At 49.8% G+C, this 27060-nt stretch overlaps 2 protein-coding genes and 1 long non-coding RNA gene across 4 annotated transcripts in view; 2 read left to right on the forward strand and 1 right to left on the reverse strand.

The window, feature by feature from the left end:
- The window catches only part of LOC113579175 (sodium-coupled neutral amino acid transporter 3-like), a 40691-nt gene extending 36660 nt beyond the window's left edge, over positions 1–4031 (forward strand). For both annotated transcript variants that reach the window (XM_027012928.2, XM_027012929.2), the window contains one exon: positions 199–4031. In XM_027012928.2, the coding sequence (XP_026868729.2) occupies positions 199–303 (105 nt within the window). In that variant the 3' untranslated portion in view covers positions 304–4031. The remainder of the gene's footprint in view (positions 1–198) is intronic.
- A 3269-nt stretch (positions 4032–7300) lies between these two features.
- Positions 7301–8709, reverse strand: LOC118240359. Its single transcript, XR_004775360.1, has 2 exons — positions 8378–8709; positions 7301–7857 (listed from the first exon to the last, which is right to left on the reverse strand). It is a non-coding gene; the product is annotated as an uncharacterized LOC118240359 (long non-coding RNA).
- A 169-nt stretch (positions 8710–8878) lies between these two features.
- LOC113579153 (guanine nucleotide-binding protein G(i) subunit alpha-2-like) overlaps positions 8879–27060 on the forward strand; it is a 40985-nt gene continuing 22803 nt past the window's right edge. Inside the window, exon 1 of the mRNA XM_035520284.1 lies at positions 8879–9004. Within this exon, the coding sequence (XP_035376177.1) occupies positions 8887–9004 (118 nt within the window). The 5' untranslated portion in view covers positions 8879–8886. The remainder of the gene's footprint in view (positions 9005–27060) is intronic.

Below are 27060 nucleotides of genomic sequence, written 5' to 3' on the forward strand. Positions count from 1 at the left end.
TCCCCCTCTCTCTCTCTCTCTCTCTCTCTCTCTCTCATTCTCTCTCTCTCTCTCTCTCTCTCTCTCTCTCTCATTCTCTCTCTCTCTCTCTCCCTCTCTCTCTCTCTCTCTCTCTCTCTCTCCCCCTCTCTCTCTCTCTCTCTCTCTCTCCCCCTCTCTCTCTCTCTCTCTCTCTCTCTCTCTCTCTCCCTCCCCCAGGCCGCCTGTTTCGCTGGTTTGGGTGTCCTGTTTATGATAATGAGCCTGAGCTTCATCATAATTGATTGGACGTCGGGAAGCAGCAAAGGGAACAGCGGGCATTAGATGCTCGCTCGTATTTTTGCCTTTTTTTCTTTTTTTAAAGAGTCGTTGTTGATGTTGTGTGTGTGTGTTCTTATGTCCTGTATAGTGCTGGGTCAGGAGCTCTAGAGTATGCACAGTCTATCAGTGGAATGTCAGCACCAAGGGGAATTACAGCAAGTGACACTAGATTCCTGCTTTTAGCTCAGTGGTCAGCTGATCACAAGCTGTCATCTGGTTGGGGGCAGTCATCACAGGTGGACCTCTGCTCCAGGTCATCCTAAAACTGGTCTGCAACCCTTCCCTTGCAAAAGCCAGCCAATCCCAGCAAAGTACTACAGATGGAAACCTATAACCCAGCTTGCAGGGTCACCTATTACTGCCCGGATGTAAAGTGATGGGCACCACCACTATGGGGTACCATCACCTGTGATGAGCAGGCTGTGCAGACTCAACAACCTGACCCTCAGAGCAGCTGGAAAGAAACTGCAAACATCCTCCCCCTCCCCATCTCGTTTCCCACAGCTGCCCTCTGCCCTTTGCCTTTTGACCCCGTGCATAGAAAGAGCTGGCCGCATCTAAGCAGGGTATTTCTCAGGATTGGCATGGATTACCCTGGTGGTACGTTAGCTAACTATGTTAATGATTCACTCTCTGTCCTGTCCTTTACATGGCAATAATCTCTGCAATAACCGAGAAATGCCTGGTAATTTCAAGATATTGGACTGGGAGGACGTTTCCATGACAATGTAAGGTCATGGTGAACTTGAGTGACCCCTGCCATCCTTTGGTCCCTGCACTCTCGGTCAGTTGCTGTTGTAGCAAATAGTATATATAGCACAGTGCTCATGTGACACATATGCAAACTGTACATATGATGACATAAAAAGGTGTGTCAGTCATTTTTATATGTATGGATTTATATATTGTTCATCATTTCCAGATCATATGTGCATCATGTCATGTGATGTCTTTGATATTAACCCAGAAGCATATATGGTTTGAGCAGAATCTCAAATGATTTTAGGATATTAATGGACCAGTTTAAATCGTCTCTAAAGAGGATGCACATAAAAAATATATATATAGTTATCTTATGATTATGTGTTAATCTACTGTGGAGTGAAAATGAGAAACGCATCTTGAGAAGGGTCTATACTGCTGTAGTCATGTGCACAGTCTGATCCATGTTGTTTCTGGAAATCTGCTGAAAGCAGACAGACATAACCAAAACAAATCCCTAATGTGCAGGGTCCTATCCTTCAAAAGATGAACTACAGCAAACATGTAAATATTGCAGCTGCAGGATGAGAACAGGTATATGGAGTCAGATGTAGAAGGGCTAAATCAGGTAGGTGGATGCTAGATGCATCTGGAGATGGCTAAGTGGAGAGACATGACTGCCATGGTGGATTTTTGCTTGCTCTTTCAATATAGATTATTTATGTCATTATCGCACGGCTGTGCTTCAGAAGTCAGAGAGAGGCTGGCGGAGTTGTGTCCCACTGCCCCTGAGAACCAATACACACTCATGTCTAATTCAGCTCCAGTTCCCACTAGAGCTACCAGAAAATGGACAAAAATGCAATTCTGAACATTAGTCTTTAATTAATGCATTCCAGATTAGTAAAGACATTCACCACTCTAAAGATGTGTGACAGTAGAGTTTATAGCTGGTATGAGATTTAACAAAGCACAGAATTCCAACTTCATAAGGCTGGAATTTATCCGAGACTTCGAGTTGGAGGAAGACCTCAATCTGACCTAATTGATAAATGAATGCACAATTCAATTCTTCATTAAGAATTCAGTTCTTGGCTAGTTCCTGACTGTGCATGAGCATTTGATAATGGCCAGTAGATAATGACCTAGCACTTTCTGCTGTAAAGCACAATATAGAGCCATTAGAAATACTTGCTATAGAGACCAACTCTAATCTATGATAAACTCATGACTTAATATATTTTATAGACAGACTTATATGGCCTTCATACTACTAATTCTAAAATATTCACAAATCTTTTGGAAGATAATGCATTTATGTGTGTCTCACACATTGTACTGATCACTACCACTACTGGTCACTGGCCAGCTACCCTTTTCCTATACTATATTAACACAGACCACCTGTGCAACCTAATGCAAAGTTTGTGTGTGTTTATGGTGTCTGCCCCCTCCATATTGTTTAAAATATAGTAAAACAATCTGTGAATGTGGTGTGTAACGTACAGTATCTTTAAAAAGCAAAACAAAAACCGTGTGAGAAGTGAGATGTCTATTTAACTTGTGGTACTTTTACACTAGTTCTGTGAAGTGTTCCTTGGAAAGGTGGGTCAATGTGGGTGGGTATGTGGGTGCGCAGGTCGCCCGGTGTGTCTGTGATCTGTTGCTCTTCTGTGTTTTAAATGTCCGCTTAAGATCGCGCTGCTGTGAGATACTCAGAGCCCCTGGTAACGGTTTAAAAGGCCAGTCCATGCTGGACGCAGAAAGATTACGGATTGAGACTTGAAAGTATTTGAAGTTCTCCATATGTTCATTTTGCATTTTCGTGTGTGGTGTGCTTTTAGCAGCGCAAACATTTCCACCTGTTAAGGGCCATGGAGTTGTCAGTTCAGTAGTGCACAGTTCACATGGCTGAGTATGTGAGTGTGCGTGGAGGTTATGTGCTAGTTACAAGGGAATTGCTAGTATTTTTCGTGATATAAAAATAATACTAGTGTGAGTGTTGATTGTATGGAGTAACCACAGAACATCCATAATCATATATTTTTCCACTTGATATACTGAAAACATTTTATGATTATATTTTTCTTAACCATAAACAAACGTTAATTGTGGGTCATCTATTTTTTAATCATATGGTTATTTTTTCCTCTTAAAGCACATACTATGTACATTAGAAGCTTTTACTATATGTTAAATTATACATCAAAAGGAAATTGCCTATTCCTTGTGGCAAAGTATAGATTTATTTTTGTCACATGACCCAAACCTGTGGCTAAAGGTATATTTCCTATATCTGGTTAACCAAAATCAATTATTTTAACATATATAAAATTGTTACTTGTATAGGTTTTCTTATGCGACCTCTGGAGTGAATTATAGTACTCAGACGTGTCCATTAATGGATGGGATTATTGACGTAACAACGATTTCCTGAAGGACATAAAATAGATGGATTTTATTTCTGGAAATAGCTTAGGTTGTTTTAATATTATATTTTATTTTGCTTTTTCCAGTTGAACAAACAGGTTTGAAACTCGTGTAAAGTTTTGACATATGAAGGCTAGTGGGATTAAAAAGTGTTGAGCAGTTGGGGGAAAAAAATCGCTGTAAACAGTGACAACGTCTACACGATACCATAAACGAACACCAGAGGGAGACATATTAAAGCAGTCTTTTTCAGTAGCGTTTGTGTGATGTAAATGTCTACTCGATATCTACTTTTCCCTCGTGACTTAATGAGAACCTCATTAAACGTTTTTATGGTTTCATGACTTACATGGCAGCATTTATAAATGATGTAAATAAATGTAAACCATTTATATCCAACATACACATCTAGTTTGTACATTGTAAATAGGCAGATGTTTAGTCTAATAATTAAAACTATGTAATAATTTTTAAAAGTGCTTTAAAAAGCCAGTTGAAATGTCTTATTTTTCTGTATTCTCCATATATTGAGTAAATGGCTGGCAATTATTGTACTGTAAACAATGTTGCAATTAAAAAAAAGACCTCATTGTTTCTTAGCTGTAATTGTTTGCATAAGTCTTATATGGGGAGCAGCATGACCTCCCACTTTACCCTGTGGCTCTTTCTGTCAGATACTCCAACACAGCAGTGCCAGTAAGCTGAGAGGTCCTATGGCGCATTTCCCTGGTCCAGCACCCCTGGATCTGCTCATGAGAGACCTGGTAACCAGCTGCTGATTTGGATCTCATGCCTTATTAATGTGGGGAATTAGGCAATCTCTGCAGGGCCAGAACTGTGTAGCTTAATACTGCTGCAAGCGAATGGGATGCAAGCACACACACACACACACACACACACACACACACACACACAGATCAAATGTTTGGTTTAATTCACACACTATACATTTGGAGACAGGGGAAAAAAGATTTGAGCTTCTGATTCCTTCAGTAATAAACCCCATACTACTGCGGAAAAAGCCCCTCTAATGATCAAAACACTACATTTGTTCAGCACAGCTTATGGTGAATTGATACTACATGATAAGACATATAGTCCTGTTTTTCCACTCACCGACAGAGAAAAGACCCAGATCAGAAGCAAATCAGTGCTCAGTCAGAGCTTGAAAAACCGCTCTCGATCGCTTTGTGGGAATTCGTTAAAACGTCACCTGAGAGACTCCCCAATGCCAGGCGAGTCCAAATCCTGTAGTGTGAAAAATATTGGGGCCCAGTTCTGAACAAAGCCTGTGGCAAAGTATCCATGCCATCCTGGGCTATGAGATTCCACTACACACTGTCGATGCTGGCGCAGACAAGGATTTGAAACAACAAACACCGTTCTGGTGTGAAAATCCACCTCTCCCACAAACAATCAGGGCCTCAACTTGACCTCAGAGCATGTGAGAAAGAGGCTCAATAAGTCCTCACAAGGCCAAGGGACCAGATAAAGTACCTGGATGAGTGCTCAGGGAGCGCACGGATCAGCTGTCTGATGTCCTTAAGGGACATCTTCAACATCTCCCTGAGCAAAGCAGTTGTCATGCAATGCTTCAATGCTACCACTATCATACCAGTGCCTAAGAAGTCTGCAGTTCCACAGAGTCCCAACCATCCCACATAGGATGCATCTTGCATGCTCTTCACCTAACACTAACACACCTTGACAAAAAGAACTCATATGTCAGAATGATGATCATAGACCAGTTCAGCAATCAGTACAATCACCCCTCAACAGCTGACTGATAAGATGGACCAATTAGATTTTAGCACCACATAGCTGTTTCCTGGACCTAGTGCTGGGCGATAAAATGATCTCGAAACAGGGTCGCGATAATTTTATGCTGATACGGATGATGAACTTTTAACATTTTTACTTGATATGGATCTAACATCACACAGCAGAGATAAATGCAACCACATGCACTCAATCAGGGGTTTTTGGCTTGTAATTCAAAGTGCATGCTGATTTGCTGGCACAAAGCTTTCTTTGAGCTACTGATGCTGAAGAAAGCTCCAGAAACAAGAGGAAAATGCATCTAAGTGGCAAGGGCCCAAAAGTGAAAGTGAACTCGTGATATCCCCCAAAGCTTAGGAATTTGTTGGCAAAAAATGAACACAAGCTCATTCATAAGTGGTTAGGATACTTGAATAGCAGTGAGGCACAGATTAAGACTTTCTGCAAAATATGTAGTCATTTGGTGCAAACCAAGATAGGAAAACAGCAAAACAGTAAAAGCCATGAATGCCAGATCAGTTCAAACTGCATCGGTAAGTTCACTGACAACACAGTGGTTGACATATTCAGTGACAGCAATGAAATACTGTTTCATCCCCCCCCGGCTTCACAGGAGAGTGATGAATACAAGGCTCCATGGAGATCACGTTGTGGAAGACCTCACGTGACCATCATTTCCTCTAGTGCCTCAAGAGGGCAACACCATCCATCCACCCTCACCACATTCTACAGGAACACCACAGAGAGCGTCCTGACCAGCTGTACCAGTGATCGCAGGACCCTACAGAGGATAGTGTGGACAGTGTGGACATCATCCCTGGGAAGGGGCATCCAGCATTGAGGACACACCCTCCTACCCTGCCCACACACCCTCCTACCCCGCCCACACCCCCTCCTATCCCGCCCACGCACCCTCCTACCCCGCCCACACCCCCTCCTACCCCAGCCACGCACCCTCCTACCCCGCCCACGCACCCTCCTACCCCGCCCACACCCCCTCCTACCCCGCCCACACCCCCCCCTATCCCGCCCACGCCCCCTCCTACCCCGCCCACGCACCCTCCTACCCCAGCCACACACCCTCCTACCCCGCTCACGCACCCTCCTACCCCAGCCACGCACCCTCCTACCCCGCCCACGCACCCTCCTACCCCAGCCACGCACCCTCCTACCCCGCCCACGCACCCTCCTACCCCAGCCACGCTCCTTCCTACCCCGCCCACGCACCCTCCTACCTCAGCCACGCACCCTCCTACCCCGCCCACGCACCCTCCTACCCCAGCCACGCACCCTCCTACCCCGCCCACGCACCCTCCTACCACGCCCACAATCTATTTGCTCTTTTGCCAACTGGCAGTAGGTTCAGCAGCTGCAAGGACCATCAGCCTGGCCAACAGCTTTGACCCCCTGGCTATCAGACGTTGATGTGACTGACGCAGTACGGCTTGCCACTTTTAAATGTAACCCTTTCATCTCAAATCTCATGCTTCTCAGGTCCACAACCATTAATGAAGCGTCACTTTATATTCACAATTAATTTCAGTCCGCAGTCATGGATCCTGTTACATTTGCTCACCTCCTCCACCCGTGTACTTCCTCTCCTTTCCTGTGACCAATGAAAGAATGCTCGTCTATGGTAGTAGGATGAAAACAACGGGCTGATTGGTTCATTTTAATTTCACATCCTGACATAAAACACAAACAGAAGGACAGGCTGTGTGAGGAGTCATGCACGCACTAAACTGTCTTCAGATTGCTGGTAGAGAAGAGGTTCTTAGCTGTTCGGCAAACAACCTTCCAAATTTCTTTCATTCATAGTAATTTATTCTATGTGTCTATAGAGGTTGTGATCTGAATGTGAAAGTCAAGCATTCAGTTCTCTGCTTTGGGTACATGTATTAAATGTATTTTGGGTTCGTGCACCAGGACTATAAAACACCAACAGGAAAACATAAAAACTTTTTGCTTTGTCTGGTTTTAATTATGGAGAGGTCCAGCATGGTTACAACACACATCACTTCTTACTCAATTGCACAAACGAACCTTGGCCAGAAGCTGACAAACAAAAGCAACCACACATTACGCCTGCTTAGGTCATAAATGGTTTATTTACAATTTTACAACAACAACCACAACAAACAGTTCATGTTACAGTTATAATGAGCGTAAGGGACCATAACAGAGGGGTATGCCATTGTAACAAAAAGGACCAGAGTATACTTTGCACGAATGTTTATTCCAGCAACGAATGTGAAGTTATTCTAGTTATTTTATTTATTTAGCCTAATTACGCTGGGTACACGTCATTGGATATAGAGTAATAGCGTCTTGTTTTAAAGCATCTTTTATTGCCTTTGTAGTCATATAAATAGGTGAGAATAAAGAAGCTTACTTCAGACAAACCTTTTATTCTGATTCGCTATAATTGCTATATTCTTTTTAAATTTAATTCGATATATCTGTAACAGGCGTTATAACTAACCTCCATAGAGACAGGTTTGCTTTTAAGATGCTTGTTGCTGTGTTAACTTGGAACAGAGGAGGAAATGCCGCCCGCACTTCGGCTCCTGGGGGTAATTACGCATCTCCACACACGGCGGCAGTACGGAAAAGCGCATTTTCCATGCGGGCTTCTACACACGATTCCTATGGGAAAATTAACCAGAGACGTCCACTGTCATATAGATTTCCTTTGATTCTTGCGGTTTTTGTTTTAGCTACCGAACAAATATGCCAATAAGCCTAGACTGCACAACAAGAGTGGATCTCTTCAGGATAAGAAAGTAAACATACCACGGTAGGCCTTTAAAATAAGTCATTAGCAACGACTAAACAATATATCTTTACATTATGAATTAATTTAGCCCTGTGGTTAAAACATTTCGATGAATCTACTTCTTAAGGCGCTAGAGGCGTGTGTACCGTGGACTACATTTCCCATAAGGCCACGCGGTGGGCGTTTTGGAGAAGACTGGCGGTGCGCGGAGCCAAGCGCTTACAACATTGTCTCCGTCTCGCTGGAGAACTTCTGAGCTACTCGGGTGTGGCAGGTCAGAAGAGCCTCAAGCACAGCGGTATGCATTGGTTTTGGTAACGGCGCAGACTGAGATTATCGGAGAGAGGACACTTCAGGACCGACACGGCGGTGGGGGGCTTATATTCTCACCTTTTATTCCCTTTATCGTTTATTCTCATATTAGCGAACTTCTCCTTCATTTGATCCGCCTCCGCGCCGGTGGGCTGGGCGAAGAGCTCCTCTAAACTTTTTTTTCTTTCCCTGGATTAATAATCAGCCCCAGGAAGACTGCTCTGAAGTTTTCCTATTCGCTACGTAGTCCGTTTACTTCGTTTAGTTTGGGATCCTTAAAACCTGCTGTTTGATATTGATCGTGTGTCCCTTTAATCCATGCCGAGTGCCGTTTAATCTGACCAGATTTTGTCGTCTGTCTCCCGTGTGTTCGCTGGTGTAATGCTGATCATATCTTTCTCTCCAGGTCGCAGTGGCTTTTGAAAAACTGCTCAGAGGGGAAGTGCCTTTATTCAAGCGAAGGGTGTCGGTCTTGGAAGGCTGTAACACATCCCCCAAAACACCAAGAAAGGGAGTAAATCCTGCAGTTTATTTTCTCCGACCGATCCGTCCCGGTGTCCGTCGCGCTGAAGCGAGCCCTCGGGACCATGGGGTGCACCGTCAGCCAGGAGGACAAAGCCGCGAGCGAGCGCTCCAGGATGATCGACAAGAACCTCCGTGAAGACGGAGAAAAGGCGGCGAAGGAGGTGAAGCTGTTGCTGTTGGGTAAGGCACGAGTTTGGCTCCCTCGAGCCGTGTCGTCGTTTGCACGCCTGTTGCGCCTCTCGGCCGGGCCCGCGTGAACCACCGTGTTGTCACTGCCGTCGCGCTTTTATCCGTCTCTCACTGAACGGCGTGACAGCAGTGTTCGTTTCTCCATCGGTTCCAGTAGATTGCAGCAAGCCTGCCCTTTTGTCGTCCTGTATGTATGTGTGTGTGTGTGTGTGTGTGTGTGTGTTTGTTTTGACACGTCTGGAACCCTCCGCGTCCCCTGTGGAGTGTTGTGATCGCGTCATATTCTGCGTGCCCTTTGCTCTGTTTTGGCAGAGGCGCTGTGTGTGTGTTTGTGTGTAAGAGAGTGAGAGTGAGTGAGTGACCAGTGGGCCATGGCATAGGGTTGAACCCGTGCAATTAAGCGCTCACTGACAGCATCGCTTTGTTGAACGCGAGCTCCGCTGCGACTTCTTTTCCGTCTTCTTGGGCATTAATGTTAACTGCGGAAACACCCCTGGAAAAGGCCCGGGGGGATACTGCACAGCTAGTTTCATCGGTTAGCCACCGAACAGGTTCAGACGATCTCGTTTTGACCCGAGTCCAAAGTAACTGTTTAGCACGAGCCCAGAGTTATGTTGTTGATCCTGAAACTCATCTTCACACAACCCTGGTCTGATCTCAATCTGCTGCACGGGCCCGCTCTCCTCGCGCACTGCAGTGTGGGGCAGAAGCTGCTCATCATCTCGCAAAGTGGTGTTTGCTCCCACTTCACGCGCTCGAGCCACGCGCGTTTCGCACCTGCAGCGGCTGTAACGGCAGGCCGGCCTCGTGTTCGTCACACTGGGGGTTTGAGTCACGTCTCCACAGGATGTAGCGTGACGCACGGCCAGCCAAGCCTAACCCGCGTGCTGGTGGCGATCTGCGCGCTGTCATTCCCTTTGAGAACAGCGAACTCTAGAACACCCTGGACCACAGGCCGTCACACACTGCGTCACCAATGACGTAATCCAACAGGAAAGAGCGTGTCATACTGGTTGCGTCATTGGAGTTGGTGCTTGGGTTCCACGCGCCACGTAATGATAGTTTCGGAGGGACCTTTAAATGTCTAGTTTAAGAACTTGCATCATAATTTGGTAGAGACTCATTTCTCGATGCCTGTTCCACACTTTCCTTGTGCCTTGTGTTTTAGGAAGTCTCTCTAAATCTGGTTGAACAATGACATCCTAATGTGGAAGCCCCGCCCCTCTGTTTTGATAGCCGAGACCTCTGTTAACCAGGTGGTTAGTCGTCATCTCCTCAGATTTCCAAACATTGACCGGGATTTAGTCTAGCTAAAGTGAATTCCAGCACTGTGCGTGTTTATTTTCCTCCTTCCTGCATTTTCCTTCTCTCTCCCACCCCCACCCCCCCCCCCCCCACCCCCCACTTGCTCAGGGGGTGACGGACATTTTGAACTTTTCCCTCGTATTTTCTGCATCTTCTTCTAACCCACAGCTCAAGCTGTCTGCATGGACAAGCATAGGCAGCTGTTTTCATATTCTCAGTGGCCATCTTTTATGGCAGAATCGCTGTATTTAACTGTTTGTTAAGGCATCTTTGTTTTCTTTTCTGTCTTTTGTCTTTATCTGTATGATCTTTTTGTTCAGGCAACAGTTTCAGTCTAATTGGTTGACTGCTTCATTATTTCTATGTTTGCTTACTGGTCTGGTTGTTTATCTGGATTTTGAGCTTCACGTGCTTTGGGTAAGTGAAGGTAACTGTAAACACAGCTTTTTTTGGAGCTCTGTGTTTACACTTCTTGTTTACACTGTAGTTTTTGCAGAATTGAAGGCTTTTCTTAAGACATAGTTCTGAACAGCAACATGGTTTAGGTGTTTTCCACCATTTTATAATGACCTGAGAATTGAGATGGAGAAAGGGATGTGTGTGTGCGTGTGTGCAGTCAGCCAGCACAGAGAGACAGCGAAGCAAAGACCAGGATATGTCATAGGACAAAATAAGTTACTATAAATAAGTCTTTTATAGCAATCCCTTCAGGTTCCATAACCACTACTTTGATTATAGGGTGTGTGTGTGTGCGCATGTGTCTCGGCCTTGGCTCAGGCAGCAACATGGCAAACAGTTTTCGCTCGTGGTGGTAGCTTCAGGAATGCTGCGTCCTCCACCATCTGGTCCGTGGCGGGGTCGGAGGGAAGGTGAGGGTGGCGAGGGGCATCTTTTACCTTCCCTGATTACCGCCACTGCAGCTGGGATTCATCACTCCTCCTCCGTCTGGTGGCGCTAAAAGTATCCCTGAGAAGGTTTGCGAGCCGGGACCCAAGTCTGGGTGCAAAAAAAAAATGCCGTTTATGCGAAACTAAAGCACTTGCAGTCGCTCCACAAGCAATATGGAGGGTTTTAGGACTGGCCTTTGTGGCAATTTGGGGCCTCAGATGCTTTAAGTCTTGACTTCTTCATCCATGTTTTGCCTCTGAGTGAGCAGAAGGCTGCTAATGGGGAGTGCATGTGTGCATGTGCGCGCGTGCGTGTGTGTGTATCGGAGCACTGCCAGCAGCCATTGCAGGGGTTTGGAAATGGAAGCAGCCAGCCCTCACCACTGAACAGGTTTTTCCAGGAGCCACGTCACGGGCTTGTCCCCTCCAGCAAGGTCAAAACGAGCCCCGCTCCTTTCTCCCTGCAGCGCACCTCCACGGCACAGATGAACGGCACTCGGGATGAGCACCTGGGTTTAATTTGGAGTTTGCCTACGTCGACGGAGAGAAAGACAGAGAGATAATGATAGAGAGAGCAAACACCTGTATTCGCACCAGACGTGCTTGTCAGCAGTTAAGAATTGCAGTGCTGAGTTAATTATGATCAAGCTCTTGTGGTGGACTGACCCAAAGTCAGTATTTGTCATGGCTGTGGCTAATATCCACGATCAGGGGAGTAATGCAAGCAATGGCAACCATCCTGCCATATTGGAGCATTCTCATGCACAAACGCAGGTGCTCACACTGGACACCCACGGGCCCTTTGTGTTCTTTCTGTTAAGAGAATAAGACTTTATAAAAGTGCCCTTTTTTCACTTGGATCTGTTTCTGCTCATTTATTTCCTCTGTTCTGATAAGGCCGCATTTATAGCACGGCTCTTCTGAAGGCTGCATATACTGCATGGTGTCCAGGCCACACCAGCTATCCATGTTCATACACCCGCTTCGAGTTGTTGCGAATGTGAGGTTTTGATTTCGACGCATCATCTCCGTGACCTTTGCACTGCGGCCACGATTACTGACCGTGAGTGTTATTCAGTTCCTGTACTGTGTTTAAAGTGATAACATTCTGAATGTTTCGAGTATAAGGGACAGAAGGACAAGGTGCAGCTTTATGAGATGTGTCTACGCTGGGTTTGGGTGGAGGGTGGAGCGGTGTCTACGCTGGGTTTGGGCGGAGGGTGGCGCGGGGTCTACGCTGGGTTTGGGCAGAGGGTGGCGTGGGGTCTACGCTGGGTTTGGGCGGAGGGTGGCGCGGGGTCTACGCTGGGTTTGGGCGGAGGGTGGCGCGGGGTCTACGCTGGGTTTGGGCGGAGGGCGGAGCGGGCTCTGCGCTGGGTTTGGGCGGAGGGCGGAGCGGGCTCTGCGCTGGGTTTGGGCGGAGGGTGACGCGGGGTCTACGCTGGGTTTGGGCGGAGGGTGACGCGGGCTCTGCGCTGGGTTTGGGCGGAGGGTGGCGCGGGCTCTGCGCTGGGTTTGGGCGGAGGGTGATGCGGGCTCTGCGCTGGGTTTGGGCGGAGGGCGGTGCGGGCTCTGCGCTGGGTTTGGGCGGAGGGCGATGCGGGGTCTGCGCTGGGTTTGGGCGGAGGGCGGAGCGGGCTCTGCGCTGGGTTTGGGCGGAGGGCGGTGCGGGGTCTGCGCTGGGTTTGGGCGGAGGGCGGAGCGGGCTCTGCGCTGGGTTTGGGCGGAGGGCGGTGCGGGGTCTGTGCTGGGTTTGGGCGGAGGGCGGTGCGGGCTTTGCGCTGGGTTTGGGCGGAGGGCGGAGTGGGCTCTGCGCTGGGTTTGGGCGGAGGGCGGTGCGGGGTCTGCGCTGGGTTTGGGCGGAGGGCGGAGCGTGCTCTGCGCTGGGTTTGGGCGGAGGGCGGTGCGGGGTCTGCGCTGGGTTTGGGCGGAGGGCGGTGCGGGGTCTGCGCTGGGTTTGGGCGGAGGGCGATGCGGGGTCTGCGCTGGGTTTGGGCGGAGGGCGATGCGGGGTCTGCGCTGGGTTTGGGCGGAGGGCGGAGCGGGCTCTGCGCTGGGTTTGGGCGGAGGGCGGAGCGTGCTCTGCGCTGGGTTTGGGCGGAGGGCGGAGCGGGCTCTGCGCTGGGTTTGGGCGGAGGGCGGAGCGTGCTCTGCGCTGGGTTTGGGCGGAGGGCGGTGCGGGGTCTGCGCTGGGTTTGGGCGGAGGGCGGTGCGGGGTCTACGCTGGGTTTGGGCGGAGGGCGATGCGGGGTCTGCGCTGGGTTTGGGCGGAGGGCGGTGCGGGCTCTGCGCTGGGTTTGGGCGGAGGGCGATGCGGGGTCTGCGCTGGGTTTGGGCGGAGGGCGGAGCGGGCTCTGCGCTGGGTTTGGGCGGAGGGCGGTGCGGGGTCTGCGCTGGGTTTGGGCGGAGGGCGGAGCGGGCTTTGCGCTGGGTTTGGGCGGAGGGCGGTGCGGGGTCTGTGCTGGGTTTGGGCGGAGGGCGGTGCGGGCTTTGCGCTGGGTTTGGGCGGAGGGCGGAGTGGGCTCTGCGCTGGGTTTGGGCGGAGGGCGGTGCGGGGTCTGCGCTGGGTTTGGGCGGAGGGCGGAGCGTGCTCTGCGCTGGGTTTGGGCGGAGGGCGGTGCGGGGTCTGCGCTGGGTTTGGGCGGAGGGCGGTGCGGGGTCTGCGCTGGGTTTGGGCGGAGGGCGATGCGGGGTCTGCGCTGGGTTTGGGCGGAGGGCGGAGCGGGCTCTGCGCTGGGTTTGGGCGGAGGGCGGAGCGTGCTCTGCGCTGGGTTTGGGCGGAGGGCGGAGCGGGCTCTGCGCTGGGTTTGGGCGGAGGGCGGAGCGTGCTCTGCGCTGGGTTTGGGCGGAGGGCGGTGCGGGGTCTGCGCTGGGTTTGGGCGGAGGGCGGTGCGGGGTCTACGCTGGGTTTGGGCGGAGGGCGATGCGGGGTCTGCGCTGGGTTTGGGCGGAGGGCGGAGCGGGCTCTGCGCTGGGTTTGGGCGGAGGGCGGAGCGGGCTCTGCGCTGGGTTTGGGCGGAGGGCGGTGCGGGGTTTGCGCTGGGTTTGGGCGGAGGGCGGTGCGGGGTCTGCGCTGGGTTTGGGCGGAGGGCGATGCGGGGTCTGCGCTGGGTTTGGGCGGAGGGTGGTGCGGGCTCTGTTCAGACAGCAGGTTTCTGCAGTGCCCTGATTGGCAAAGCTTTGTTTTAGTGAGACACGTAGTACAGTCCCTGAAGATTAGTGCTGGTGCGCACGTGTTAATGCGTTTAGCGTTTAGCGTGTGTGTGGGAGAGGTGTGCTGACCTTGTTTTTCAGATGTCGATTTAAATGCCACACAGATTGGAATCAAAGAAATTTGTTAATCCCCTCAGTCTCTCTAAATCTAGTTTACAGTGATATGCTATTGTGGAAGTCTCATTCTCTTGCCTCTGAGAGGATGTTTATCAGGAACCATCGAGATTTAGACAATCTATTTTTCTGTCTCCCCCCTCCTTCTATCTATCCCTCTCTCCTTCTGTCTATCCTTCCCTCGCTCTTGCTCCCTGCTCAGCTGCAGCTAAAACCTTTGTCTATAATTAAACAACAGTAATTACACACTGCTTCAACCACTAAGATTGACCTTTGGACCACATACCCTCACACACTCACACGCACGCACACAAACTCACTCAAGCACTCTCTAAACCCCCACCCCACTTCTAAACATCATGTGTTCCAGAAGCAGGCCACTGAATCACTCAAGTCAGTCAGTCATCTCTCCTGCGTGTGTGTGTGTGTGTGTGTGTGTGTGTGTGTGTGTGTGTGTGTGTGTGTGTGTGTGTGAGACTGGGAGGACCCTGTCTTAGTGGGCATTTGCGAGGTAAACGTTCGTTTACCTTCCGCCTGAGTGGCCTTGGACATCTTCCGGTTGCCTCGGTTAGGAGGGAGTGAGGGTTAAGTAGACCTTGGGCGCCCGGCGGTGTGCTTTCCAAGGTTCGGTCTGTCTGCGTCTGTCTCTGTCTCTCTGTCTCTGCCTGTTGGTTACAGAACGTAGGCGTCTGTGTGTGCTGGTCCAGCCACTGCCGTAAACCGGCTAGCGAGGTGATGTGCCTGGAGTTGCATAACTTCATATTTGGAAACGTGGAGAGTCTCTTTCTCACGCTCCTGCCCGCTTTTATACACACACACACACACACACACACACACACACACACACACACACACACACAATCTGTATCTCTCTCTCTCCATGTCTCTTGTGCACTTGTTATTTTGCTAATTTTCTCTGTCTGGCGCTCTCTCTCTCTCTCTCATTCACTCTATTGCCTGGCACTTGCGTTCTCTCTCTCTCTCTTACACGCACTTAAGAAAATGCTAGAAAAAGCACCAGGTATTGTTCCAGCCTGCTCCTTAGCAGACCTGTAGATAAGCGAGCTATGAGACTTGACCTTGGGGCGATTGTGCATGAAATTTCCCCTCTTGAGCTGACCTGAGGCCAGTTTCTGCGCACAGTCACCATTAGCAGCTGGGCAGGAGATGCTGGTCGGAGATCGCTCAGGGCAGTCTGGGTGAAATAGGACAGAGCCTGGAGCAAACGTGGGATTGCGAGCCCCTTGTTATCCCCATGCTGTCTCAGAGACAGACAGTCTGACAGACGGAGCACCAGAGAGACGTCCAGCCACGCAGAGTCTATCATCAGCAGGCACCTCAGACGAGGAGCTGGACAGAAGGTCCATTGCTGTCTTCTGCCTGGGATGTCAATGACCCCTGCCGATGTCGCTGGACGGAAGACGTGACGAGCTCACTCGAACCTACACGTTCTTCCCCTGGCCTTGATGGGGACGGCTCATCAGCATACGCCACTCCTGCCTGTGTTCTCCAGCTTATTAGACCCCCCCCCCCCCGTGTGTGTGTGTGTGTGTGTGTGTGTGTGTGTGTGTGTGTGTGTGTGTGTGTGTGTGTGTGTGTGTGTGTGTGTGTGTGTGTGTGTGTGTGTGTGTGTGTGTGTGGAGTAAGGAGCTAGGCCTTCCCAGGGTTGAGGACCTTTTCTTGTTGTCCTGTGTTATGTACACACACACAGACAGAATGCGTGAGAGCGGAGGCATATGCACAGTGCTCTGCACAAGCTCAGCCCGACCTCTTGGCCTGGTGGGATCGACAGCAGCAAAGCAGGAATGGTGGTGGGGTTGGGGGGGAACTGGCACGCCGCTCCGAAACTGCGTCACGCTGCCGTTCAGCGTTATTAAACACGTTTAGGGCTCAAGCTGAAAAACCTGCTTAGATACACCCATGAGCTGACTGAGTTAATAGGGCTTGTAGACCAGCTGTAATGATTGTAATGAGTCCCCTCGCGTAATTGAAGAAAAGTATGAGGAGAGGAGCAGGTTCACTGATTTTAGCGGCTGTAATTGCCCTCTGTGTCATCCGCGATGAAAACGGGGCGGGCCGCTTCCATTGCGGATGCGCCCGTCGTTCTGATAGGTCCTCGCCTCTGGCCTGTTCCTCGTGGTGATTTGTCACTAGTGGAGACGTGTCGAGGAAAGAGGACAGAAAGACTGAACCCCACGTACCTACTGTGTTTTGAGCGTGGCTCCAACTGCGTTTGAGAAACTGCTGGTAACGCGGCGCATGTGGTGGAGGAGGTAGGATTTATTGTTATTTTGTGTGGGACTTCTGGCGTCTGCAGGCCAGATATATGCTCTGAGGGTTCACCCCACCACCCCATCCCCTCCACTGTTGATTTTCGTCTCCAAGATAAGCCTCGGGGAGTTTGGCAGTGTCCGGCCGCAGTGCTGATGTTGGGGACAACATTGGAGACTGGGGGGATTTGGGTGGGATCTCCCATAATTACCACAGAGTTTTCTCTTCTCTTATTTATTTATTTATTCTTTTCTTCTCTCTCTCTCTCTTCCACTTTGTTTTTAAAAAGCCTGTAAAATCGTTTGCTCTCAATTTTCTATTAAAATTGCATAGGCTTGGACTGGAATTATGATTTCTTCCCTCCTGTTCCTTCTGGTTAAATTTTATTTAAAAACATAATTTCACTCATGACATTTATAAAAACGCATCACTGCTTTATTGTTGCAATATTTTTATTATTTGTTTTTGCAAAACTTAAAAAATGCAAACATATCGCAACATACTGTGTCTTGGGGTATTGCGATACAATGTTTCTGCTGTATCGGCCCACCCCTCCTGTTCCAGGAGTGTTGCCATTGGCTGACCTGGTGGATTGTCGAGTGGATGTTGGACAAAGCTGTCCATTATTGAATTAACCCTTTCACCCTGGGCCTCCCTGCCTGGGTCCTAATTAGGTTAAGTTGTCTTTGCCTTTGACTTTTTGCGCACGCACACCCAGGCACGTAAACAGCAGCATCTGTTCGAGCTGCTAACCCTGTTTCGCATGATCTAATCTCACCATAAATCGGAGACCAGCTCAGCCTCGTCTCGCTCTCGTCTCTTCTTCTCTTTTCCTATCCTCTTAAAGCCCTTATTGGTGTGGGTATTCGGAATTAGGTTATTTCCTGCTCCCTTCCCCCTCACTTCCTCTTTCAGCCGGTCTCAGGGAGACTGGCTGCTGAAGTTTGTGATATCCTTTTGTTCCCTTCATACAGGAAGTGAGTACACCCTTCCTGTGGAGAATAGCAGGCTCTCTCTCTCTCACTCACTCACACACTCACTCATTCACACACTCACTCACTCACACACACTCTCACTCTCTCTCTCACACACACACACACACACACACACACTCAGGGCTAAATTACGGGCCTCTAGCCTTTCCACTGCTGACTTAGTAATTACTGCTCTTTTAATTCTCAGCACTTGCGCACACATAAATCCCTCCAAAGCTATTGGACGCACACGCACACAGCCAAGAGCTTCTTCCTGGCTATTGTTTGGGTATAAATGCACATTCAGCATTTAGGCGATAATATAATTGTGTTAGTGACTCACCAGTGCTGTTTCTTTCCACACACACACACACACACACACACACACACACACACACACACACACACACACATACACGGTCTAATGATTGGGACATGGGCCAACTGACTAAAGCTGTTCTGCAAGACCACAGGTTAGTGTAAACTAGCAGGCTTTAATTGTTTTACAGCCAGAGAAGCTTGAGGAAATGTGTGTGGGGGTGTGTGTGTGTGTGTGCAGTTTTATTTTTATTTACGCATTTGTTTGCCAAGCGATGTGGTCCGTGAGAGGATGGGTCCCCTCCTCAGTCTTGGTTCCTCTCCAGGTTTCTTTCTTCTCTCTTGGGGAGATTTTCCTTCCCACCTTTGTGTTTTTGTTTTGTTTTTTTTTCAACTGGGCCTTGGACCTGGATTCTCTCTACAATTGACTTCTGCTAAGCTGCTTTGTGATAACAGCTGTTGTAAAAAGTACCGCACAAATGAATTTTAAATTCACTTTGGCACCTGCCTGCATGCATGCCGGCCTTTGTTCCTGTTATTGAAAGATGATTAGGAAGTTGGGAATGCTGGCAGGGAAAATCTCAACCGCTTACCTTTTGATGTACACACTCGCTGGTCAGGTGAGTGGCGTGAAGGCGGGCACGGCTTTAAAGATGGCGGGGATTCTGCCCTGCTGCGCGGGCTTTCCCAGGGGCTCTGTGCAAGCCCAGCGGTTTGTTGGACAGGATGGATCGGCCGGAGCAGGCCGCAGTGAAGATGGATCTCCCTGTCAGACACATCAGGAAGGAGGAGTACCTCCAGCAGCCAAGGCTGACTTAATGGGTTTTTTCCCTTTCTTTTCCTGTTTCTAAGTGCACAGCTTGGTTACTGTGCACCTTCTCGCATGCACCGTCAGTGGTGTTTGGGGGCGGGGGGTGCACACACGAGTGTGAGACTGTGTGTGTGTGTGTTGCGTAGGGTCGTGGTAGTGGATCTCTGCAGGACTGCTATATTTATGCTTAATGACTTTATGAGTAACTTTGCTCTTCCAATTACTGGTGCGTGTTTGCTTTGGTTTCATGCCAGTAAAGCACTGTTGAACTGTGGAGGCTCAGACAGACTGACAAAGACAGAAAGACGAAGGAGGCGCGAGCGTTAAGATGTCGTGCTTAGCAACTTTCTCCGAATTGCCGCTGGTCCACGTTCAGTTTCTGCCTTTGGTACAGTCATATGGACGTAAGGGCAGCTGACCCAAGATCAGTCCTCTTACTCACCTGAGTGACCTAGGGCGACACAAAAGGACCACAGTGGTGGGACAATATCAGTTCGGCTGTGAAGAGAAAACTTGCGGGACTAGTCTAGTAGTTCTCCAGCAGGATCCGAGGCATCACAGAGGCCGTAGGTCAGGAAGTGGGAGCCGTTTCCTTCGGGTTCCAGCATAGCGCGGGTGGGTGGCCTACCCACGATGGAGGGGCCACGTGGGGTTGTGAGTCTCGGACCGTGCTGACAGGGAGAATAAAATGCAGAGATTAGCAGAACAGCTGCTTGAGTCTGAAGTGTATCCACTTCATCTGCTGATGCCTGAAGCTAGTGTACCAGCAGTTAGTGTGTGTGTGTGTGTGTGTGTGTGTGTGTGTGTGTGTGCGTGTGTGTGTGCGTGTGTGTGTGCGCGTGTGTGTGCGCGTGTGTGTGCGCGTGTGTGTGCGCGTGTGTGTGCGCGTGTGTGTGCGCGTGTGTGTGCGCGTGTGTGTGCGCGTGTGTGTGTGTGTGTGCGCGTGTGTGTGCGCGTGTGTGTGTGTGTGTGTGCGCACGCAAACATCGGGGGATTGCAGGGAGTAGGCTTAGTTTTAGCCTTAGGACACATAGGAGCTACTTGATATGGAAGTAATATTGCATTGCGATTATTGCGAGTCCTGTGCGAGATTTCAGTCTGACTTCTTTCCCCTTTCCTTCTGTTTCTTTCTTTCTCTCATCTTGTATGGTGTTTTTTATTTCTCTTTCGTTTGTCTTTCTCTTTCTTTTGATCTTTGTTCCTTGCAAGCAAGTTTTCCTTTACCAGACTCCTTCCCTTAGACACACACTTAAACACCTCCTCTCTAACCTCGCACTGTAATGGGTCTGTGGGCTGGGGTTAGCCAGAAGAAACCCCAGAGAGGAACTGCTCCCCGCAATGCTTTCTAAGCAAAACGAGAAACCTTCTTACACATTGTAGCCTGGCCCCCGTTCTGAGCAATAAGCACCCCGACGTAGCCGAGCACCGATGGCCCCGTGCTCTCTGCTTCAAGCAGCACGACCTCTAAAAGCAGCTCCATCCTGAACACCCATAATGCACGCTCCACCCTCAGCATCCACTCTCACTCTGCACCCTCATCAACACTCAACACCTCTCACTCTCCACCCTCATCAACACTCAACACCACTCACTCTCCACCCTCATCAACACTCAACACCACTCACTCTGCACCCTCATCAACACTCAACACCACTCACTCTGCACCCTCATCAACACTCAACACCACTCACTCTCCACCCTCATCAGCACTCAACACCACTCACTCTGCACCCTCATCAACACTCAACACCACTCACTCTCCACCCTCATCAGCACTCAACACCACTCACTCTCCACCCTCATCAGCACTCAACACCACTCACTCTGCACCCTCATCAACACTCAACACCACTCACTCTGCACCCTCATCAACACTCAACACCACTCACTCTCCACCCTCATCAGCACTCAACACCACTCACTCTGCACCCTCATCAACACTCAACACCACTCACTATGCACCCTCATCAACACTCAACACCACTCACTCTCCACCCTCATCAGCACTCAACACCACTCACTCTCCACCCTCATCAGCACTCAACACCACTCACTCTGCACCCTCATCAACACTCAACACCACTCACTCTGCACCCTCATCAACACTCAACACCTCTCACTCTGCACCCTCATCAACACTCAACACCACTCACTCTCCACCCTCATCAACACTCAACACCACTCACTCTCCACCCTCATCAACACTCAACACCACTCACTCTCCACCCTCATCAACACTCAACACCACTCACTCTCCACCCTCATCAACACTCAACACCACTCACTCTGCACCCTCATCAACACTCAACACCACTCACTCTCCACCCTCATCAACACTCAACACCACTCACTCTGCACCCTCATCAACACTCAACACCACTCACTCTGCACCCTCATCAACACTCAACACCACTCACTCTGCACCCTCATCAACACTCAACACCACTCACTCTGCACCCTCATCAACACTCAACACCACTCACTCTGCACCCTCATCAACACTCAACACCACTCACTCTGCACCCTCATCAACACTCAACACCACTCACTCTGCACCCTCATCAACACTCAACACCACTCACTCTGCACCCTCATCAACACTCAACACCACTCACGCTGCACCCTCATCAACACTCAACACCACTCACTCTCCACCCTCATCAGCACTCAACACCACTCACTCTGCACCCTCATCAACACTCAACACCACTCACTCTCCACCCTCATCAGCACTCAACACCACTCACTCTCCACCCTCATCAGCACTCAACACCACTCACTCTGCACCCTCATCAACACTCAACACCACTCACTATGCACCCTCATCAACACTCAACACCACTCACTCTCCACCCTCATCAACACTCAACACCACTCACTCTCCACCCTCATCAACACTCAACACCACTCACTCTCCACCCTCATCAACACTCAACACCACTCACTCTCCACCCTCATCAACACTCAACACCACTCACTCTGCACCCTCATCAACACTCAACACCACTCACTCTGCACCCTCATCAACACTCAACACCACTCACTCTCCACCCTCATCAACACTCAACACCACTCACTCTGCACCCTCATCAACACTCAACACCACTCACTCTGCACCCTCATCAACACTCAACACCACTCACTCTGCACCCTCTATACTCTTTCCCCCAATAATTATTTGGAAAGATGATAAAAGACCTTTTCGCAGCTCTTGGCTATGACATCAGCTTCATTAGCAGGAAAACACAAGGCTCTGTGTCCGGAGAAGGCAGCGGGATGCCAAAACGAGCCTTTGAAAGCTTAACTTACCTGCACAAACATTTATTTTAATTTGTCCAAAATGTTTGACATTTTGAATTGAGGTCCATGGCAGAGGGGGAAACTCTTTCTAACAAGCCAGACTAAGCCTGGTCCGCTTGCTACAATCAGTGGTGCGCTGTCATCCATTTTAAGCGCTCCGTTTTGAAGACGCACAAAGGTTACGGGAGGGAGGGAGAGCCGGAGAGAATAGGGAGCACTGAGAGGGCTTTAAGCTGGAACGGCGCGGCCTGCAGCTGAGGCCGTTTCTACCGGCTAGCACTGAGACCTTTTTTGTGATGCGGAATCGTGGGCTTCTGTGCGGACCACCGCCGCTGGCCTCTCCCACGGTTGGGAGTGCTACGGCAGGCCCGGGGGGACGTGAGGGGAATGGCGGATACTCCCCCCCCCGAGGGAGGGTGAGGGCGAGTCATGGAGAATGGGGGCAAGGGTGATTTTCAGTTTTTAGCCGCGTTACGGAGAAAGAGAGGGGTGTTGAGACACAGCGAGAGAATGTGGAGTATACGCTAAGCCCTTTTACCTGAGAAGACAAATAGTTATAAATGGCTCACAGTTCCTCAAGGTCTCCTCTCCTCTCTGCCAGGAATCCTACGCACACACACACACACACACACACACACACACACACACACACACACACTCCCACACACCACTACCCCTGCCCTGCATTGCACACCATTCACTTTGAATTAGAAACCAAAGCAGAAGTGCTCTTATAACTCTTCATGAAGCAGCTTTTCTCCTCGATGGTCTATCTTTACTGCACCAGAGATCGTGCAACTTTGAATGTGTGTGTTGGATCGACTACTGCACAGACTTGGCTAATCATTAACTTTGCTCTACTGTGGTATACTCGGTGTGCGTGTGCGCATGCATGTGTGTTGTCTGAATGCCTTATTTGTAACTGCACCTGGATTCAGTGCCTCACTTCCTGTCCGTTTAGACTGGCAAGCACATGGTGTGTGTGTGTGTGTGTGTGTGTGTGTGCATCTGTGTCGGGGTTGTGTATTCTGTCATGTGTACTGGTGACAGGACAACAGTAGGTATAGGTTGGTTGATGTGAGCGGTGTTGTGGGAGTTTGATGCCACCATATTCTGGGCGCTATAGCGTGCGTGCGTGCGTGCGGTGTGACAGCTCAGAGTCCATATAAGATTCTGTTCATCTCACGTGCGTGAGCATGTGTGTTTAAGGCTGTAACTGGGTATCACGTTAACCTAATGCAGGAGAAAGGGAAGGGCTAACTGGCTGACAGGAAGAGGCAGCCGATTGACGTGACTCGTAGAGCGATGCTGCTGCTCCTGGCCTGCCTCCATCTACCTCACACACACACACACACTCCCTCTCTCGCTACCTCATTCTCTCCCCCTCCCATGTCGACAGAAGGCCGAGGGCCCAAGCACCTTCTCTAATCCCTCAGAGCAGGCTCCAGCCTCAAACGGTCCGTATCCATCACGGTACCCCAGTTCCTCACAGAGCTGAGCCTAAGCCTTTAGGAGCTCCTCGTGTGCCTGCTCTAAGATTCCAGAGAAACGTGGAGAATGAAGAGACCTCTATGTGGCAGGCACGTTAATGTGCTCTCCAGCCTGATGTCCTTCCTAAATGGCCTCCTACATGCATGGTGGACTGAAAAATTTGACAGGGACTTTTTTGGGAACATTTTAGAATTGTGAGTGCGCGTGCGTGCGCGCATGTGCACGAGAGTGACCGCAGGGCCTGTGAATCGGGAGCTGGTCCGTTGCTACGGCAGGATGTTATCCACGTGCAGAATTCCCCATGGAGGAGGCTTTTTCCGGCCCCAGCGGTCCCTCTCCGTTTCTCCCATCTGGGTAGCTACACCTTCGTCCCCTTCCTCCTCGGGCCCCTCTCCGAGCTCCTCTCCCTTTGCGTCTGAAGGATTGTCCTGAATCAGGGTTTCAGGACGTAAATGTCTTGTATGTATATCTGAACCTACCTTGTAACTGACCTCAGCCAAACCAGCAAAATGGTTCTGAGAAAAGATTTACATGTTAAAGGGGAAAAACAAAGATATTTGTGGAGGTGAAGATGAGGTCTAGCTTACAGGTAGTGACATATGTGTGACACACGTATGTGCATAACCACCACATCCTGAATGTGTGTGTGTGTGTGGTGTACATGTGGGTGCACAAACCTGCACCCTACAAAAACTGGAATTTCATTGGCCTTCCCCAAAACAGACACACACCTCCCAAACACACAGAGCTCACCCAGACAGCTCAGCTCCCTCTAAAATAACTTTTTTTCCTGCCTTGGATTTGTAACCATGGATACCTGCGGGAGAATGATTAGGCCAGATCCCAGGAATATCCACGGCACACCGGATTTAAATTTCTGTGAAGTTTAATTAGAGCGAGCTAACCCAAGGCCAGATTAGCGATTCAATTATTCACTTTGTGATGCTAAATCAAGGCGAGGAACTTGCGTCCTGAGTGTCTGCTCCACTGAGCCGAGGGTCTTCAGAAGAAACCTGCTGACAGCCATGCCCTTTACTGAAGAGCTGCCCCGGCCATATTCACTAGCGTCTTTATTAAACGTTAAAAAAACAGCCATAACGCTAATGCGCGACTCAACCTATGTACACATTTATGGGCGGTTATACAGTCATACGAGTACTCCGTCTATAAGTTTCTAAGCAGGTTTTTTTTAGGGTTATGTTGTTTAGAGTTGGATAGTTTTAGCTTAAATGTGTCAAGAATTTTATTAGGGAGAGTTTTGAAGCGCTTCGGATTTATTTTACCAGGCGCGTACTTTTGGATATAGTCGCCATCCCAGGAGTCGGGATGGCTAGGAGTCGTGGAAACCTCGGCTAGAGGACTGCATCTGCTCTCGTCTGAATTTCGCCGTGCTAATTGCTGTATCGAATCGCAGGGCCGCCCTCCGGAGAAGCGTGGCTGTAGCGGGGGTCGGCGCTACTTTACTGCCGCGGCTATTTTGAGCTCCTGTCTGAGGCAGAAGGCCCCGCCTTCAGCCCACTTCCACCCCGCCTCCCACCCGTCGCTTCAGTCGCGGCTGACTGGAGGAGGAGCCACTGCTGACTAAGCCCCTCCTCCGAGGTCCCCCTGCCTTTCCGTGGCGTCTGCTCGGTCTGAAGATTGAGTTGATTAGCATGCGATTTGCATACGGCGGTAATATGCGCTGCGTTCGTTCCACTCACGTCCGACTGCGCGTAGATGGCCAGGTCAATCCCAGACTCGGACCGTGTTTCTGGACACGCTCCGGGTCAGGGTGGATGAGCTCAGGGCGTTGGCTTCAGGTTAGGGTATTGGCGTTACCTAGGTTACCCAATGATTAGGAGGGGGTAGGGGGCTGGCAAATCAGACAGGAAGGGCAGGGCTGAGGGTTTCATGCATACTTCCTGTCAGGCAGGAAGTTGCTCTGCGGAGCTGCATACACTCACATACACAGTTTCTTCTTCCCAGTAATGAATCATTTCTTGTGACATCTGGCTAGTGTGAAGCTTTTCTGGTTCTCATGAGACATTTATTACTTTTCAATGTATAGACTGTACTGCTGGCTGGCACCATGCCAACTCTGATGCAACAAATAGTCTTGGCAACTTCAAACTTTTTTTTGCTGTTTGTTTTTTGCTTGTGTTTTTCTTTTTCTTTTTCTTTTTTTTTTTTTTTTAGTTTTCCTGGGAAGTTCTGCAGCGCCACGCCTGGGGAACCACGGCAACCCCGAGCACAACCATGTGCTTCTTCTGCCCGGTTCTGCTTGCCAGCCCTTCGTGAAGCGATTACAGCGTGCTAAAGCACCAATCCATCTGCTGGTGCTTAACAAACTTCCAGAACATTTGCTGAAATAATTCGCCTGCACTTTTGCCTCAGTGTTACAGTAGCTGGCAATGAAGAGAAGAGCTGGATTTGTTTAGTGTATTTCTCAACCCTTTATTACCCCCAGTCTGCGCTCGCGCACGCGAGTGCCCGCGTGTGTGTGTGCATGCTCACGTGGGCTGAGTCAGCAGGTGTCTGCGTTGGTGGGAACTAGACAACGGCAAGTGCAATATCGATTTCACTCGGTTCAGCACTTCCACTATTGATGTCTGGAGCACGCAGTAAATCTGCAGATCTCCCCACTTCTCTTTTAAGGTGCACTTCACCAACACATCCCAACGCCAGTGGGCATCACCCTTCACTGGCTCAGTCTTAAGCTGCTTATATGATTGCTAAGAGCGCTCTCAGGCCATTCATCCAGGTACTGTCGTTAGGGGCAGGGGGCATCTCGTGCTAGCACCGCTGGCTCGGTGTTAACTCATTATTTGTGTGTGAGTGTGTGTGTGTGTGTGTGTGTGTGTGTGTGTGCATGCCTTAAAGGGGTTTATGGATCACTTTGACAGGCTGAAGTATGAGAAGTTAAAGGCACCTGTCGGTGTCCCTCAAGACCAGCCTGAGAACACCCCTACCTCTCGCGCTCTCTCTCTCTCTCTCTCTCTCTCTCTCTCTCTCTCTCCTTCTCTGTAAATGAGGTCTCCTTAATCCCTTGCTGGTTTTGTTTTGCCCTCAGGTAGAAGAGGCCCTGGTTTGTTTGCACAACACACAGAGGAACCTGCTTGTGCTGCAGCTAATGATTGATGACGATGATGATGATGATGACGTTAGCTGCAGGGACTGTGTGGAATCATAGTGGTGACCTTGATTTCGTGGTGCCTACAGGTTTTATGCTTTAGAACCTGCTAAGGCTACAGAAATGTCTTCTTTTTCATTTCTTCCTATTTTTACAGACACTGCAAAACCAAACAAACAAGCAAACAAAAAATCCTCACTCCCTTAACCCACTCACCCACCTGCTTGATGGGCCAGTAGCTTAGCTGGTGTGCT

This window comes from Electrophorus electricus, chromosome 20 (assembly GCF_013358815.1).
Source record: "Electrophorus electricus isolate fEleEle1 chromosome 20, fEleEle1.pri, whole genome shotgun sequence".
In the NCBI taxonomy this organism is placed as follows: Eukaryota; Metazoa; Chordata; class Actinopteri; order Gymnotiformes; family Gymnotidae; genus Electrophorus; species Electrophorus electricus.